Below are 19,588 nucleotides of genomic sequence, written 5' to 3'. Positions count from 1 at the left end.
GTTCCCCACCAGGTAAGAAACCTGTCCAGAATTCTGCAGGTAGTCAGTGATGGAACTGACAAGCAAATTCGAGACAAATCCAAACCTGATCTCTTACCCATTATTTCGGGTGCAAATTCTCACTGACAGTATCTGAAGGGCATAGCTCTCCACCAGGTTGAACTATCTTCCTTTCCTACTGTTAGGTAGTCAGAATAGGAAAAAGGAGACCAGAATGGCGGTGGTTAAAGGACAAGGAAGGGGAAAGCCAGGGAAAGTAGAACAAAGGAAGATCGGAGGACCAGAGTTAGAACCACAGGTAAAACAAACAGCCCTTGTGGCCAGCCAAATTTACATAGGGAAGGCTCGGGGCCTAGGGGGCGGGGCTCTCTTTGGTCTTTTGGGTTGGCATGGCCTCATGCCTGGAGGCTGTGTTTTCCTTTACTTTCTAAATAAAACTGAGCTGTAGCAGGGACCTGTAACACTGGTCCATCTCATCACTTCAAATTTTTGTTGCAAGACAGAACCAAGGAAATTACACACTCCCCCGAAGCTGCTGCTGCTGCTAAGTCGTTTCAGTCGTGTCCGACTCTGTGCAACCCCATAGACGGCAGCCCACTGGGCTCCCCCGTCCCTGGGATTCTCCAAGCAAGAATACTGGAGTGGGTTGCCATTTCCTTCTCCAATGCACGAAAGTGAAAAATCAAAGTGAAGTCGCTCAGTCCTGTCCGACTCTTAGCGACCCCATGGACTGCAGCCCACCAAGCTCCTCCGTCCATGGGACTTTCCAGGCAAGAGTACTGGAGTGGGGTGCCATCGCCTTCGCCGACACTGTCTTGGAATTCTCCAGTGTCTTCAAATTCTCTTCTCCCACAGACGGCGCTTGAAGTATTTGCTCCTTGCCTCAGAACTCTAATTTCAGAACACTTAGTCTTGGCTCAGGGAACTTCTCCACACAAAACCCTAAGCACCCCGGGCTTTACCAACTCATTTCTTCCCAACGCTTTGTTTCCTTCCACAACGCCATGCAAGAACCCTGGCTCGGAAGATGGCTTCACCAAGCTGCCATCCCATGCCTGGCTAATCTGAGTGGCCATTTGGCGCTCTTGGTCGTTCTACGACCGCGAACAAGTCGGCGCTCGGACTCGGTCCAAACAGGAGTGACCTGAGCGCCCAGCGCTCGCCTAGACCCGCCGATCCCGAGCGGCGGGTCGCATCGCCGAACTACGTTTCCCACAGTGCTCGGGGAAGCCGGGGCCGCCAAGGCACGGGGCGAGGGCGCGCGCGGAGCCTCGTGGGAGTTGTAGTCCGGTCCGCTCGCGCCGGCGTTCCTAAGGGCTCGGTGCCGGCCTTTGTCTGCGGGCGCGCGCGGCTGTGGTGAGTGAGGCCGCTGGCTGGGTCAGTACACCCAGACGAGGCAGGGCCCCGCCTTCAGGCCGCCGCCTCCGACCCCCACCCCCTCGCGTCCTGAGCAGCCTGAGCAGCCTGGAGCCTCCCCAGCGAGGCCAGCTGCGAGGCGACAGGTCTGCGGCCCGCCAGGAAAGGTCTAGCTGGACCGGAGAGCGGGGCGCTGAGGCCCGGCGCGGGTCCGGGTGGGGACGTCGCCGAGGCAGGGAATGGCAGAGGGTCTGTCGGGAGGAGCAGGGGCCCCTCTTCCGCAAGGCGGGGCGGGGAGTGCGGCAAGGCCCCGCACCTGGAGGCGCGGGAGGGACCACGGGCAGGTGTGCCTCTGGGCCCGCGGGGAGCGCGTCAGAAGATGGAGGCGGGAAATGCAGCCTCTAGGCTGCGTGGAAGAAAGGACAGATTCCTCTGAGTAGGGACATGGGAAAGGACACGGTGAATTCCGGTGTGCGGGGAGAACAAGCGCCCCTCCCCAGAGTCTCCTCGTCCTGAAACTGTGCCCCCATACAGCAGAGTTCCCCATGGCCTGGTCCTGCACTGAGGGCTCTCAACTTCAGGCCTTAAGTCTGTTAGGTCATGTCAGAGGCCCTTCACGTTTGACTCTCGGAGTCTCCCAGAAGCTACTTGATATTACAGCGTTTATTAAGTAAGTGAATAGGTCTGGGCTGTTTGGTTACTTCCCCAGTGCCATTTAAGGGGAGACAGAGGGTAGGATTCGTCTCTCGTGGCCTCATTGTGAGCCGGATATAATGGCTTTCTTGATAGGAAAAAGCACTATTTTCTATTATAAAGTGTCTTTCTACAGAATCTTCAGGAATTTGATTCCGCACACCTGTGGAATCTATGGAGAAAAATATGGCAATTTCCCTTCATTAATCATGAGGTCCTTGAAACATAGCTGAGCTGTTACTTGAATATCTCACAGCGTGTGGAGAGACACAGCTGAACTCTATCCAAGGTGTTCTGAGCAAACTTTTCTGACTCACCAAGGACGGGGGTCCAGTCTCAGGCAGCAGGCACCCATGTACTTTTCAGTGACTCTTGGGGGATGTGTGGTTGATCAGTAACACCTAGGACTTCCAAGTGAATGGTACTGTGATGTCCTGACACCAATAGGGCATTGCTTTGTGGCTTATAATGCAAACTGGAGCTGAGTCTTTCAAATAATAGTTTTTAATGCCTCTACAGTCATCACAACATGTAACAGAAAGTGCAGCTGTCAAGAAGACCAGATCCTTGGGTTAACAAAGAACTGTAGCATCACACTGCTAATTTCATTAAATCAGGAGGCCAGCACTCTCACGGGATACGTTAGAGGAAAACAAAGATTATACACGCTGGGCCACTGCATTAAGTGTAAGAATTCAGCAATTAGGGTCCTGAAATAAGAATATTCCCCCCAAAATAGAAAATGATAATATAGAGCAGGAGGATTCTTAGGATCTGGAAGAATAGTAAAGTCTGGTCAAGCTCTGTTCCATTCACTTTTTAGTAATGAGAAAGTAAAAAATTGTCTAGACATAGGCTTTGGATCCAAGAAGTCTTGGATTTGAACCTTTGCTCCACCTTGCCTCCATACTGCCTCTGGGACTTGGGCAAGTTACTTGGATTTGGAATCTGAAGTACTTTTTTTCCCAAGAATTGACAAGTAGTATGCTTCCTCAGAACTAGTATTCTCATATCTTGAAGAGCCTCCAAAGAAGTGCTAACAGGAAATATGAAAGCTCTTGTTCTGTCCTAATAATCTAGAGGGGACTGGAGAGGAGTCAGAGACATTCCCATCACAGAACCAATTATTAAGGCTGAAATGTTGTTTTTTATATTCTGAATTCCTCTGGACACTTGGAGGATAAAATAGCAGGCAGTCAGGTGGGGGAAAGAAGTGGAAGATTCCAGTCCCATGTGAAAGCTAAGGTACAAACAGTAAGGACCATTTTCTTGGCATTGGCAGGAAGAGAAACATGTTTGCTTTTTGTCTTCTCTGCTTTTGCACCTCTTGCTTCCTCCTGGACTCATTTATAAGTAGCTATGGTACCTCTTGGCCCATTTTGCAGTTATGTTATAGATGACTGGTATTATATCAGGCAAACAAGGTTTCCTCCATTCACTCATACCCCAAACCAGAGCTCCTGTTGACTGCTCTCACTTATCAATTCTCTTACCCATTCCTGTTTTTGTTGTTCCATTTTTGTTTTTCCCTCCCTAGGTACTCAAGTACAGCCCATGGAAGAGTCATACGAAGAGGTGGTGATCAAGCTCATACAGCAGGAGGGGACATGTTTGGATTTCCAACAGCTACCCTGCTGGACTGTCATGGAAGATATGCCCAGAATGTAGCCTTTTTCAGTGAGTCTGTTGATTGCTGGGATGCCAAGTCACAATAATCAGTGTCCCTGTTCTCAGCACTGGACAACAGGCTGGGGATGCAGAGAAGATGTTCCTTTGGTGAAGCTCACTATTTTTAGGGGTTACAGGGAAAGCCTACAAGCTTGACTTAGAAACAGCAAGGGAACAGTCTTGATATGGAGGTAGTATCTGAGAAAATGAATGAGCAGTTTTAAATCTCAGCACAGTCACTGAATGAGAAATGCTAAGACAGAGGAACAAGTTGAAATCTACCTAGGACGACGCCAAGAAAACTATTATTAGTGATGAATGGACTCATATTTAAAGTGCAGTAGGAGGCTCATACACAGGGCAATATTGGGAAGTACTGTCAATATCTGCATAGGAAGGGTTGAGAAAAACTTCCAAACCAAAACTGACTTCAGTTTCACCATAGCTTAGCAGATTGAAACAGCATGGATTTTAAAGGGAAAAATTCCTTGGATCAAATTCTGATTGCCATGACTGGATCTGTGTTATCAGACAAGTTATTTAACCTTCTTGAGCTCCAGGCTCTTCATCTGCAAAATGGGACAATAAGCTCTATCTTGCAGGTTTGCAGTGATTAAAATTAATAGATGTAAAGTACCTAGGATTCTGCTACATATACCCTGACAGCGTAGACTTAGGCTACTCCACTGTTAGGGGGAGCAGACTAGGGCAGAGGTAGATTTCTCATGAAGCCTACAAAACTTGAGCTTCAGGAGCTTTCCCTTACACTGGTCTCTTCAAGGTCCTATCCCTACTTTTATGCTGCTTTTTAATGGGAATCTCTCCAAAATTTAAAACTTTAGGCCCCATACAACCTGGATCCACACCTGTCTTGGTGTCAGATAAAACTTCTGTATGGGACTAAATGTGATCTTATATAGTTTTATTTTTCTGGATTGTTTTCTTATCTGTAAAATGGCTATAATCATGTCTATACACAAGACTATTTGGGAAGCTAAATTAAATTCAGAGGCAGTACACTGCTACAGAGCATGCCTGTGTCTGAATCCTAATTCTGTGCTTACCTAGCCAAGTGATCTTTGACAACCTTCCTATACGTTCATTTCCTTAACTGTAACAAAAGATTGTTTTCAGGATTAAATTATCTATGCAAAGTTTATAGTATAATATTCGGCACATAATAAGCACTCAAAGCATTGTTTCTTTTTTCCCTGTTCTTCTCACTCAGCATATTGGTGCATCTTACATGACTTCCCTCTCATTTTACCAGATGTGATGACAGAAGCCCACCACAAATATGATCAGTCTGAGGCCACAGGATCCTCAAGCTGGGATTTCCAGAGTTCTTTCAGAAGAGAGAAGCTGGAACAAAAATCCCCAGATTCTAAGACACTACAGGAAGATTCACCTGGAGTGAGACAGAGGATCTATGAGTGCCAGGAATGTGGAAAATCCTTCAGGCAGAAGGGTAGTCTAACATTACATGAGAGAATCCACACTGGTCAGAAGCCCTTTGAGTGTACCCATTGTGGAAAAAGCTTTAGGGCCAAAGGCAATCTTGTTACACATCAACGAATACACACAGGAGAGAAGCCCTATCAGTGCAAGGAATGTGGGAAAAGCTTTAGTCAACGAGGTAGTCTGGCCGTTCATGAAAGACTCCACACGGGACAGAAACCCTATGAGTGTGCTATTTGTCAGAGAAGCTTCAGGAATCAAAGTAACCTTGCTGTTCACAGAAGAGTTCATAGTGGTGAGAAGCCCTATAGATGTGATCAGTGTGGAAAAGCCTTCAGTCAGAAAGGAAGCCTAATTGTTCATATCAGAGTCCACACAGGCCTGAAGCCCTATGCCTGTGCACAGTGCAGGAAGAGTTTCCACACCAGGGGGAATTGTGTTCTGCATGGCAAAATCCACACAGGAGAGACACCCTATCTGTGTGGCCAGTGTGGGAAAAGCTTCACTCAGAGAGGGAGTCTGGCTGTGCACCAGCGAAGCTGCTCACAAAGGCTCACCCTGTAACCACTGTCTTCCGAGGAAGTTCTGTTTATGAATTAACAACATAAAATCACCTGAGATTAAACAGCCTATCCAGTTTTATGGAATGAATGGAGACTCCTTCAGAAAGACCATCACTGGGTAGAGCAAACTGAGTTTTCTTTTTTTCCCCAAATGAGTATGAAAAATAAATGTCTTGTTTATTATCATTATCACGTATGGTTCATAATTTCTGTCCATTTATTTTGACTTGATTTCCTAAGGTGCCTCCATTAATTTAGTACACAATTGGAGATTTATGTAGCAGATACAGGTTTTATATTTGCAATTGACACCACTGGCCTATTCAAAAAATCCAGCCCCTTACCAATCCCAAGATTCTTTTCTTCTCTACATATTCAAATTAATTTTGTTTTACATTCAAGACCAGTGGGCAGAATTTATGAGGCAAACTTAATAATCCCTCATATTGAACACTGTGTTATCTGGATGATAGCCTCAAGAGCATAGTCTAACAAATCACCCATGTTCATAGCAGAGGCTCTAACCTTTCCTTACAAAACAGGATCCTTTCCAAGTCTGCACTGTGGTTCACTTCAGTCTTCCACTCCTAACTAGGGTAGAGATTACTTGCCTATAGCCAAAGAGCAGAAAAGTATCTAAAGTTTGGGAAGAGATACGATGACTTTCACTCCCTTTTGGCAGCAGCAGCAATATCTCAGGATCACCCAGTAAGGGCATGTGTGTGTGCACTTAGTCACTCGGTTGTGTCCGACTCTGCGGCCCCTGGGACTGTAGCCCGCCAGGCTCCTCTGTCCTTGGAATTTTCCAAGCAAGAATACTGGAGCAGGTTGCCGTTTCCTCCTCCGGGGGATCTTCCCAACCCAGGGATCAAACCTATGACTCTTGCATCTCCCGCCTTGGCAGGCGGATTCTTTCCAACTAGGCCACCTGGGAAGCCCGCTGAGGGCATAAGTGTCCTCATTACTGAGCTGATCTGTAGTCAACAATGAAGATCCAGTCCTCTAACAACACAGTCCTCTACCTGCACACATGCATGGACACAATGGAAGAAAATTTGGAAGGATAATCTATTAACTTTTTTTTAACCTCTAGTAGATGAGATTTGAGGAATATTAGAGAAGAGAAGTTACTTTTAAGGGAGAACTTCCGTTTTTGTTTTTTAACTTAAGCTATCTCTAAATTTTCATTGTGCGCTTTTATGTAATTAAAATGAATGATGTAAATAGAATGGTTTTGTTGATAAGATTATCATTCTTTCTTTATCCTATAAACTGTAGGTTCTTATAAACTATAGGTTTCCTCTAGTAGATCCTAATAGGCTGGAGGCTCCTTAATCACAAGAAACCTGACATAAAATAGGTAAATTTTATCAAAAGATCTTTGGACATAGAAAGACTATGGGTTTGAATTGTTATTTAGTCGCTCAGTCATGTCCAACTCTTTTGTGACCCTAAAGACTGCAGCCCACCAGGCTCCCCTGTCCATGGAATTTCCCAAGCAAGAATACCATTGCCATTTCCTCTAGGGGATCTTCCTGATCCAGGGATCAAACCCACATCTGCCCTGGCAGGCAGATTCTTTACCACTGAATCACCAGGGACACCACTTGGGTTTCAACAGTAATACAATATTGCTCCTAAAGTACCCTGATAATATTTAAAGGTGCATATAAAAATGCTCATATCATCATTTATTTATAACTGAAAACAGCCCAAAGGACCAATAACAGGCAAGGTAATAAACTATGGTACAGTCATATAATAAAATACCACTCAGCAATTTCAAAACTGATAAATGCAATAACATAGAAAAAAATCTCAAAAATGTGTCTTGAGTGAAAGAACCCAAACATACACACAAAAATACATAATTCTATTTATATGATTTCATAGAACAGAAAAAACTAATCTGTGTTAAAACACATCAAGCAGTGGTTACCTCTATGGACATGGAGGGAAAGGACTTACTTGAAAGAAGCACAAGGCAAGCTCACAAAGAAAAAATATTCTATCCTTCAGGTGATAGATGCATGGGTCTATACAGCTGTCAAAACTGATTGAACTTAACACTTAGAACCTATGGATGCATGTAGATATGTAAAGTACACTTTATATGTAAAGTATAGTGTATGTAAAGTTTAACAGTGAAGTAATTTTAAAACACCGCCCAGAAGTTCTTTGATACCCATCTCATGTCCATATCATCTCCCCCTAAATCCAGGTAGGCCTGTGACAGCTTCAAACAATGAAACATGGTAGAAGTGCTGCTACATAACTTCCCAGAACAGGTCTAAAAAGCCCTTTAAAAGTCTGAAAAGTTCTGCATGATTCTCAGGACACCTACGCTGGAGACAACCAGGTGCTAAGTGAAAAACTCCCCACTATCTCAAGGCCACTCTGCTGGAGAAACAGTATGTACGTGCTCCAGTGGACAGGTTCACCGTTCTTCCCAACAGTCAGCGTCAACTCTCCGCCATGTGGGTGAGCCACAGCAGATGCCTGGCCCAGGAGAATCTACAGATGGACTATCGCCCCAGATGACATCTCATGAAAACTAGATGAGAAACCCGCCAGTCAGAACTTTCCTGCCAACTTCCAAACACACAAAATCATGCAAAAAATTAATTATGTTTTACACCACTAAATTTTCAGGTTATTTGCTATACAGCAATATTAAGATATTTCTTAAGGATAAACTATTTTGAAAAAATGAAAAATTTGGGGAGCAACTTAATACTGATTAAATAAAACAGGAAACTATGTTTTATGGTTCACAGGAAAGCTTAAGGTTTAAAAATAAACATTCCCTTTGACAAAACAGGTAAGGTTTAGATCAGCTAACACAGATGCAATCCAAGTTGCAAAATAACGAAGTTTTAAGTTGGCCAAAAAGTGTGTTTGGTTTTTCCCATAAGATGGATCTAGTAGTGCTTTAGTTGTAGCTTCATTCAAAACAATTTTATTAGACTATATTGTGATAGCTGTCATAGCAGTATGCATCTTTAAAAAACTTGTCAACGTCAGTGAATTTTTGTGTAGCCATTTTAATATTGAAGACAGAAGAAAAAAGGCAACATTTTTCAGCATCTTATGCTTTATTATTTCAAGGATGGTAAAAGTGAAACTGAAATGCAAAAAAAAAAAAAAAAAGTACAGTGTATGGAGATGTTGTGACCAACTGTGTCGAGTGGTTTGTGGTTTCATGCTAGAGATTTCCTGCTTTGTACAACAAAAGTGATTCACTTATCATGTATATCTGTATATACAGTATTTTTGATTTGCATTTCTCTAATAAATGGCAATGCTGAGCATCTTTTCATGCCTGTTGGCCATCTCGATGTCTTCTCTGGAGAAATATCTATTTAGATTCCTGCCCATTTCTTTGATTGGGCTTTTACTTTTTCTTAAGCTGTATGAACTGTTCATATATTTTGGAAATTAAGCCCCTGTTGGTCATATCGTTTGCAAATATTTTCTCCCAGTCCATAGACTCTTTCGTCCTTTTGTTTAGTTTCCTTTACTGTGCAAAGTTTGATTAGATCCCATTTGCTTGTTTTCCCTTTTATTTCTTTTTCCTTGGGAGACTGACCTAAGAAAATATTATTATTATGATTTATATCAGAGAATGTTTTGCCTATGTTCTTTTCTGGGATTTTTAAGATGTCATGTCTTACATCGAAGTCTCTAAGCCATTTTGAGTTTATACTGTGTACAGTATGAGGGAGTGCTCCAACTCCACTGACTTGCATTCGACTGCGCAGCTTGCTCAGCACCACTCGCTAAAGGGACTGTCTTTTCTGCACTGTACATTCTTGTTCCCTTTGTTAAAGGTTAATTGACAATAGGTGTGCTGCTTTTTTCCCAGGCTCGCTAGTCTGTTCCACTGATCCCTGTCTGGTTTTGTGCCAACACCGTTCTGTCCTGATTACTGTAGCTTTGTAGTACTGTACGAAGTCTGGGAGGGTTATGCCTCCAACTTTGTTCTTTTTCCTCAATATTGCTTTCACAATTCTGAGTCTATTGTGGTTGTATGTAAATTTTAGGATTACTTGTTCTAGTTCTGTGAAAAATGTCATGAGTAATTTGGTAGCTGCTGCTGCAGCTGCTAAGTCGCTTCTGTCCCGACTCTGTGCGACCCCATAGACGGCAGCCCACCAGGCTCCCCCATCCCTGGGATTCTCAAGGCAAGAACACTGGAGTGGGTTGTCATTTCCTTCTCCACTGCATGAAAGTGAAAAGTCAAAGTGAAGTTGCTCAGTCCTGTCCAACTCTTAGCGACCCAATGGACTGTAGCCTACCAGGCCCCTCTGTCCGTGGGATTTTCCAGGCAAGAGTACTGGAGTGGGGTGCCATTGCCTTCTCCGTGCTACATAGCATTCCGTAGTAAATGTTTCCATATAGACATTTAGGTTCTTCAAATACTTCACTAGTATAAACCAGATAGTAGTATACACTACCATGAATATCATCACTAGTGAGACGTTTTCCAGGACAGAGTGTCACAGAATATATTTCTTAAGTATGGGATTTATTGAATGTCTCTTTTATGGTCAAAAAGGAATAAACTATCTCTGCATGATTTAGCAAACTACATTTGATGGCTCAATTTCTGAATTTTATTATGAATTTTCTTATATCACTTGAGGCCTGAATTCTGAGGGAAAGCCTTCCCACATTCATTACATTCATAAGGTTTTTCTCCAGGATGGATTTTCAGATATTCAACAAGGCCAGAGTTATGCCTGAAGGATTTCTTATATTACTTACAGTGACAGGGTTTTTCTTCAGTATGAATTCTCCAATGTTCAATAACAGCTGAGCTCTTCATAAAGGCTTTCCCATGATCATTATGTTGATGGGATTTATTCCCTCTATGAGTTTTCTGATGTCTAGCAAAGGATAAACTGTACCTCAAAGATTTTCCACATTTATTACAGTGATAGTTTCTCTCCTCTTTGCATTCTTTGATGATTAATAAGTCTTGGAATTTTCCTAAAGGATTTTCCATATTCATTACATGGTTTCTCACCAGTATGTATTCTCTGATGTTCCAAGACAGCTGAGTTATCCCTGAAAGCTTTCACACATTCATTACATTTAAGCTTCTCTCCACTATGTATTTTCACATGACAAGCAAGGCCCTGAATTCTGAGCAAAGGCTTTCCCACAGTCTGTATTTGTAGAGTTTCTGACTAATGTAATAAAGTCTTTGCTAACTTAAAAGGACAGAATTATTTCTGAAAGCTATTCCACATTCATTGCATTTATGTGGTTTCTCTTTAGAATGAATTTTCTGATGATTAACAAATGTGTGGTTCTTCAAATAATTTCACAATTTGTATGGAAATACAAAAAAAACCTCAAATAGCCAAAGCAATCTTGAGAAAGAAGAATGGAAATGGAGGAATCAACCTGCCTGACTTCAGGCTCTGCTACAAAGCCACAGTCATCAAGACAGTATGGTACTGGCACAAAGACAGAAATATAGACCAGTGGAACAAAACAGAAAGCCCAGAGATAAATCCACACACCTATGGACACCTTATCTTTGACAAAGGAGGCAAGAATATACAATGGAGAAAAGACAATCTCTTTAACAAGTGGTGCTGGGAAAACTGGTCAACCACTTGTAAAAGAATGAAACTAGAACACTTTCTAACACCACACACAAAAATAAACTCAAAATGGATTAAAGATCTAAACATAAGACCAGAAAAATAAAACTAGAGGAGAACACAGGCAAAACACTCTCCAACATAAACCACAGCAGGATCCTCTATGACTCACCTCCCAGAATATTGGAAATAAAAGCAAAAATAAACAAATGGGACCTAATTAAACTTAAAAGCTTCTGCACAACAAAGGAAACTATAAGCAAGGTGAAAAGACAGCCTTCAGAATGGGAGAAAATAATAGCAAATGAAGCAACTGACAAACAACTAATCTCAAAAATATACAAGCAACTCCTGCAGCTCAATTCCAGGAAAATAAACGACCCAATCAAAAAATGGGCCAAAGAATTAAATAGACATTTCTCCAAAGAAGACATACAGATGGCTCACAAACACATGAAAAGATGCTCAATATCACTCATTATCAGAGAAATGCAAATCAAAACCACAATGAGGTACCATTTCACGCCAGTCAGAATGGCTGCGATCCAAAAGTCTACAAGCAATAAATGCTGGAGAGGGTGTGGAGAAAAGGAAACCTTCTTACACTGTTGGTGGGAATGCAAACTAGTACAGCCACTATGGAGAACAGTGTGGAGATTCCTTTAAAAACTGGAAATAGAACTGCCTTATGACCCAGCAATCCCACTGCTGGGCATACACACTGAGGAAACCAGAATTGAAAGAGACACGTGTACCTCAATGTTCATGGCAGCACTGTTTATAATAGCCAGGACATGGAAGCAACCTAGATGTCCATCAGCAGAAGAATGGATAAGAAAGCTGTGGTACATATACACAATGGAGTATTCCTCAGCCATTAAAAAGAACACATCTGAATCAGTTCTAATGAGGTGGATGAAACTGGAGCCTATTATACAGAGTGAGGTAAGCCAGAAATAAAAACACCAATACAGTATGCTAACACATATATATGGAATTTAGAAAGATGGTAACAATAAGCCTGTATGTGAGACAGCAAAAGAGACACAGATGTATAGAACAGTGTTTTGGACTCTGTGGGAGAGGGAGAGGGTGGGATGATTTGGGAGAATGGCATTGAAACATGTATAATATCATATAAGAAATGAATCACCAGTCCAGGTTCTATGCATGATACTGGATGCTTGGAGCTGGTGCACTGGGATGACCCAGAGGGATGGTACGGGGAGGGAGGAGGAAGGGGGGTTCAGGATGGGGAACACGTGTATACCTGTGGTGGATTCATGTTGATATATGGCAAAACCAATACAATATTAGAAAGTAATTAACCTCCAATTAAAATAAATAAATTTATATTTTAAAAAATGTATGATTCTTGAGGAACTGACCACAATTAACCCATCTGTAAGATTTCTTATCTATGAATTTTATGATTTAAAAGGGATGAGCTGCTCATAAAGGCTATCCCACATCCTTTACATTTACAAGGTTTCTCATCAGTGTGATTTCTCTGATGGATAATATTTGAAGGCTTTCTCAGTTTCCTCTCATTTATAGTGTCTTCTCTGTGCAGCTTCTGCCTTCCCAATACAGGATGCTTACCATCATGACACTCTGTTTGTTCTCCCAAATCACATCTCTCAGTATTTTGCTTTAGGGCTGACATCTTTGCTTCAAATACACACTCCTGAACTGAAAAAAAAAAAAAAAAAAAAAAAAATTTAATTTCAGTGTTATATCGAGATACTGAAACTGAGAGCTGCACACGGATAAGAACGGCGCTCTGGTCTATATGGCTAAAGGCCACGCAAAATCAATCCATCCCGCTTGGGGTTCTTGCTTAGAAAAGATGGCAAGATTAAAGATTGGAGAAGCAAGTAGGATCCAAGCAAATAGAAAGTGTTGCTCCACTGTGTCCGACGCTTTGCAATCTCATGGACTCTAGTCTGCCAGGCTCCTCCGTCCATAGAATTCTCCAGGCAAGAATACTGGAATGGGTTGCCATTCCCTTCTCCAGGGGATCTTCCTGACCCAGGGATGAAACCCAGGTGTCCTGCATTGCAGGCGGATTCTTTACCAGCTGAGCCCCAGGGAAGCCCAAGAAAACAGAAGGAAGTCATATCATAGATACTGCATTTAGGACTTCCCCGGTGGCCCAGTGATTACGAATCCGCATGCCGAAGCAGGGGACACAGGTTTGAGCCCTGGTCCGGGAAGATCCCGCGTGCCGTACGGGGTAACTAAGCTCACACGCCACAGCTACAGGAGCCAAAGGGACCAGAGCATGTTCCGCAACAAGACACTGCATGAGAAGCCCAGCGCAGCAGCTAGACAGCAGCCTTTGCTCCCCGCAACTAGGGAAAGCCCTCGGGTAGCAATGAAGACCCAGCACAGCCGGAAATAACATTAATTAACTTTAAAAGCGTATATTGTATTTAAAGACTGTAAGGGGACGACAGAGGATGAGATGGCTGGATGGCATCACTGACTCGATGGACGTGAGTCTGAGTGAACTCCAGGAGTTGGTGATGGACAGGGAGGCCTGGCGTGCTGCGATTCATGGGGTCGCAAAGAGCCAGACACGACTGAGCGACTGAACTGAAGTGAAGGAGGATCTAAGAAGTTGGAAAGCTAGGAAGGTAACACAGGAAAACACCAAAACAGAGAAAGATTAAAATGTGAGGATACGGACTTCCCTGCCAGTCCAGTAATTCAGATTCTGCTCTTCCACTGCAGGGGGCACAGGTTTGATCCCTGGTCAGGGGACTAAGATTCCTGTAAACATGAACAAACATGAACCCTACCTCACAGCATGAAAATCAACTGTAAGAGGATGATAAATCTAAATGTAAAAGACAAGCAATAAAGCCTCTAAAAGTTAACACAGGAGAATACCTCATGACTTGAGGAAAGGCAAGATTTATCAAAACAGTACACAAGACACAACGACAAGAAAGGAAACAAGCTCATTAAAATTAAAAGCTTCTATTCATCAAAAGGCCACTATTAGTGAAAAGCAAGCCACAGGGAGAAGGGGAATACACATATATGATCGACAAAGTATTTTGAATAAATACTTCATAAAAGATAACGTATAATGGCCAAAACACATTTGAAAAGTCCTCCACCTCATTAGATATCAGGGATATGAATATTAAGATACAATGAGATACACGATAGACCTTAAGAACAATGAACTTCAAAGGACTGACAATATTAAAAGTTGATGAGGATATGGAAAAATGAGTACGCTCACACACTGATGGTGAAAATGCAAATTGGTAAAAAACTTTGAAAAACTATCTGGCATTATGTGCTACAGTTGGATACATACATATCCTATAAACTAGAAATCCCACTCTGAGATACAATCATGCCCCCCCAAAAATGTATCTACATACGAACCAAGCAATAATATATATGCCTGTTCACAGCATTAAAAACTAGAAACACCCTAAACATCCATCTAAAATATGAGATAATGAAATATGCTATTGCAGTAGTTTTACACGACCAGTCTCCAGATCAATAACATCACCATCACCTAAGACCCTGTAGACTTTTAGCCCACACCTCAGACCTAACCAATGAGATATTCGGAGGGTAGGGCCCAGCAATCATGCTTAAACATGCACTGTCATGGTCCACAGCAAAGACAGTGCATGAATCTCAGAAAATGCGTGAAAAGCCACACCAAATATGTGTGTGTATAGTTTATTCACATAAAGTTAAAGAAACACGCCAAAATAAATTACAGTGTTAGTTCAAGGGGTGGAGGAGAATGTGGCTAATGACTGGAAGCGATCAAATATGATTTAGCACAGTACTGGCAGTGTTCTATTTCTTGACCTGAGTGCTGGTTACATGAATATTCATTTCGAAAATACCAATGGAGACCATATGTACATAAAATCAACTCTTCTATAAGACTTATAAGAAAGAAAAATGTTAGCTTATGACTTCCTGAATACTTGGATCAAAGAAATGCAAATTGAACAATATCTAAAAAATAATGATAATAAAAACTACAATACAATCAAAACACTACACAAACAAAAGTTTACAGCTTTAAGTTTATATTACATAAACAAGAAGGAAAATCAATGAATTGATTAAAGAAATAACTACAAAAGGTTAAAAAAAGGAAATAAACCTAAGGAAAAGAAAAAGCAATTAAAGATTTTTTAAAAAGGAAAACAGTAACACTAATAAATACATCTAAGTGTTCTTTAAAAAAATAAAACAGAGCTAACGAAGGAGGGGAAGTGGAACAAAAACCCAAATATGCAAGAAATTATAGGTAACCATGAATACGGAAGATAAAAGTAACCATAACATAAAGGATAGAGGTAGAACCAAAAAGGACTACTAACTATGCAGACAAACTTGAGAACTTTAATTACTGGATATTTTTTAGGAAATTGGAAATTATCAAAACTGTTTCAAGAGAGAGCAAGAATTTCAGTTGGCCAAATCACTGTATAAGAGAGAACACTGTTAAGAACGATTCCCCAATTCCTCTGTCCTACTCCCTATATCACAGGAAAAAAAATTTTTTTAACGCACCCAAACCTTCAGGGAACCACCTACCACGTAAATGAAATTATAACAAAGAATGAAAATAGTCCAAAACTTTTACAAAAATTATTACAAAATTTAAACCAAAGGCAATGAAAATGGCTCATAGTGGGGGTGGGGGGAATCATCCAATCCATACTTAGAAAAACATGAGCAAAGAGAATCATCTTACTGATGTTAAAATAGTATAATAGGCCATGACCAAGTGAGGCTCTACTAAGAATGCAAAGTCATTAAGAATAAAATGTATCGTATTAACAGATCAAAAAGGAAAAGACAAATATCTCCATATATGTTAAAAAGGCATTTAATAAAATTCAATCAGTTCAGTTCAGTCGCTCAGTCGTGTCCGACTCTTTGTGACCCCATGAATTGCAGCACGCCAGGCCTCCCTGTCCATCATCAACTCCCGGAGTTCACACAAACTCATATCCATCAAGTCAGTGATGCCATCCAGTCATCTCATCCTCTGTCATCCCCTTCTCCTCCTGCCCCCAATCCCTCCCAGCATCAGGGTCTTTTCCAATGAGTCAACTCTTCCCATTAGGTGGCCAAAGTATTGGAGTTTCAGCTTCAGTTCTTCCAATGAACACCCAGGACTGATCTCCTTTAGAATGGACTGGTTGGATCTCCTTGCAGTCCAAGGGACGCTCAAGAGTCTTCTCCAACACCACAGCTCAAAAGCATCAATTCTTCAGCACTCAGCTTTCTTCACAGTCCAACGCTCATATCTATACATGACCACTGGAAAAACTATAGCCGTGACTAGACGGACCTTTGTTGGCAAAGTAATGTCTCTGCTTTTGAATATGCTATCTAGGTTGGTCACAACTTTCCTTCCAAGGAGTAAGCGTCTTTTAATTTCATGGCTGCAATCACCATCTGCAGTGATTTTGGAGCCCAAAAAAATAAAGTCTGACACTGTTTCCACTGTTTCCCCATCTATTTCCCATGAAGTGATGGGGCTAGATGCCATGATCTTAGTTTTCTGAATGTTGAGCTTTAAGCCACCTGTTTCACTCTCTTCTTTCACTTTCATCAAGAGGCTTTTTAGCTCCTCTTCACTTTCTGCCATAAGGGTGGTGTTATCGGCATATCTGAGCTTATTGATATTTCTCTTCCAGCCCAGCATTTCTCATGATGTACTCTGCATATAAGTTAAATAAGCAGAGTGATAATATACAGCCTTGACATACTCCTTTTCCTATTTGGAACCAGTCTGTTGTTCCATGTCCAGTTCGAACTGTTGCTTCCTGACCTGCATATAGGTTTCTCAAGAGGCAGGTCAGGTGGTCTGGTATTCCCATCTCTCAGAATTTTCCACAGTTGATTGTGATCCACACAGTCAAAGGCTTTGGCATAGTCAATAAAGCAGAAATAGATGTTTTTCTGGAACTCTCTTGCTTTTTCCATGATCCAGTGGATGTTGGATCTCAGGCTCCTCTGCCTTTTCTAAGACCAGCTTGAACACCTGGAAGTCCACGGTTCACGTATTGCTGAAGCCTGGCTTGGAGAATTTGGAGCATTACTTTACTAGCGTGTGAGATGAGTGCAATTGTGCGGTAGTTTGAGCATTCTTTGGCATTGCCTTTCTTTGGGATTGGAATGAAATCTGACCTTTTCCAGTCCTGTGGCCACTGCTGAGTTTTCCAAATTTGCTGACATATTGAGTGCAGTACTTCCACAGCATCATCTTTCAGGATTTGAAACAGCTCAACTGGAATTCCATCACCTCCACTAGCTTTGTTCGTAGTGATGCTTTCTAAGGCCCACTTGACTTCACATTCCAGGATGTCTGGCTCCGCTTCAGTATTCTTGCATTGAGAACCCCATGAACAGTATGAAAAGGCAAAATGATAGGATAATGAAAGAGGAACTCCCCAGGTCACTAAGGGCCCAATATGCTACTGGAGATGAGTGGAGAAACAACTCCAGATACAATGAAGGGATGGAGCCAAAGCAAAAACAATACCCAGCTGTGGATGTGACTGGTGATAGAAGCAAGGTCCGATGCTGTAAAGAGCAATACTGCATAGGAACCTGGAATGTTAGGTCCATGAACCAAGGCAAATTGGAAGTGGTCAAACAGGAGATGGCAAGAGTAAACGTCAACATCTGGGGAATTAACCAACTAAAATGGACTGGAATGGGTGAATTTAACACAGATGACCATTATATCTACTGTGGGCAGGAATCCCTTAGAAGAAATGGAGTAGCCATCATGGTCAACAAAAGAGTCCAAAATGCAGTACTTGGATGCAATCTCAAAAATGACAGAATTATCTCTGTTCATTTCCAAGGCAAACCATTCAATATTACGGTAATCCAAGCCTATGCCCGATCCAGTAACGCTGAAGAAGCTGAAGTTGAACGGTTCTATGAAGACCTACAAGACCTTTTAGAACTAACACCCAAAAAAGATGTCCTTTTCATTATAGGGGACTGGAATGCAAAAGTAGGAAGTTAGGAAACACCTGGAGTAACAAGCAAATTTGGCCTTGGAGTATGGAATGAAGCAGGGCAAAGGCTAATAGAGTTTTGCCAAGAGAATGCACTGGTCATAGCAAGATTCCATATCCATGCTTAATTTGAAAGAACAAAACTTTCTTAATAAAAAAACGTGATCAGGAAGAAGGCACAAAACACTTGCCTGGAGTCATGCCTTGCAGCAAGCTCCAGGCCAAGCTCTGACTGTGAGTTACTCAGGCGCTTTCGCCAACAGGGTTGGAAAGTCTCTTCGGAGATTCAAGCCCTGGGCCTCAGCGCGAGCTCTGAATCCTGCTGGGACACCACGGCCCCGGCGTCCCACCGCCATCACCCGCACCGCCCTACTACTGCCCGCCTCCCAGCTCGCTCGTTCCTCAACCTGCCGGAGGCGCGCACCGGTCTGGGTCCCCCGGCGGCAGCCATTCTCGACCGAGCTGGGAGGGCGCTGCCGCAAAGCTCCATACAGAGCAGCCACAAGCACCCAACACTGTATTTACCGCCGAAACCCACAAGCAAGCGGATGCCGCGCTCCACTCAAACGGTGACTGACGAGGCCGGAAACGGCAGTGCCCTTTGAGGCTTCTGGGAAATGTAGTCTGGGATACAATCCCGTGGCTTAGGTTCTTCATTCCACGTGCAGGTTGGCATCACCTGGGGAGCCTGGAAAAGTAACTGTGCCTTGGTTCCAGCTCCACAGATTTTGCATTAATGCTCGGTGTGATCCCGGCATCGGGATTTTTTAAGTTCCTAAACGATTTTAATATTCAGCCAAGACTGCACCCAGTGCCAGAAACCGATTGGGACCTGCAGAGCATGTTCTAAGCTCCTCTGGGTGAGCTATTTATGGTTTGTTTCCAAACAATCCTGCTTTGATTCCAAACAAAGAAAAGGCGTGAACACTAAAACATATTTTCTCACTATTAACTGACAGAACATGGAACAAGATTTAATCAGTATAACAAATGTATTATTTTCCAGGGGGAAAAAAATCTACGCGTAAAATTCAGCAATCTGACAGCTAGGAAGGAAAAATGCATCTCTTTCATTCAGCTAGGTCTTTTTATTTCAAAGAAAATTTCTCAGAATGGGGCATGCAGTCACCAACCTACCAATAATTATAGTGTCCCACTATATGCCACTCACTGTTGCAGATGCTAAGGATGAAGCAGA

The 19,588-nt window shown here is 42.5% G+C and overlaps 1 protein-coding gene across 1 annotated transcript; it reads left to right on the top strand.

The window, feature by feature from the left end:
* Window positions 1–1,285: 1,285 nt before the first annotated feature.
* ZNF32 (zinc finger protein 32) lies at window positions 1,286–5,927 on the top strand. The gene is made up of 3 exons (XM_052640661.1): window positions 1,286–1,356; window positions 3,587–3,726; window positions 4,988–5,927. Exons 2-3 carry the CDS (start codon window positions 3,657–3,659, stop codon window positions 5,737–5,739), a joined length of 822 nt encoding a protein of 273 aa, XP_052496621.1. The 5' UTR covers window positions 1,286–1,356; window positions 3,587–3,656; the 3' UTR covers window positions 5,740–5,927.
* The last annotated feature ends 13,661 nt before the right edge of the window (window positions 5,928–19,588 follow it).

Source organism: Budorcas taxicolor, chromosome 5, assembly GCF_023091745.1.
Source record: "Budorcas taxicolor isolate Tak-1 chromosome 5, Takin1.1, whole genome shotgun sequence".
Classification (NCBI taxonomy): domain Eukaryota; kingdom Metazoa; phylum Chordata; class Mammalia; order Artiodactyla; family Bovidae; genus Budorcas; species Budorcas taxicolor.
Note: the sequence above shows the minus strand (reverse complement) of the source record. Positions and strands in the feature narration are given on the sequence as shown.

Coding starts and splice junctions, on each gene's coding strand:
- ZNF32 (XM_052640661.1), top strand. CDS start 3,657: ATGTTTGGATTTCCAACAGCTACCCTGCTGGACTGTCATGGAAGATAT. Junction 3,727..4,987: donor CCAGAATGTAGCCTTTTTCA/GTGAGTCTGTTG, acceptor TCATTTTACCAG/ATGTGATGACAGAAGCCCAC.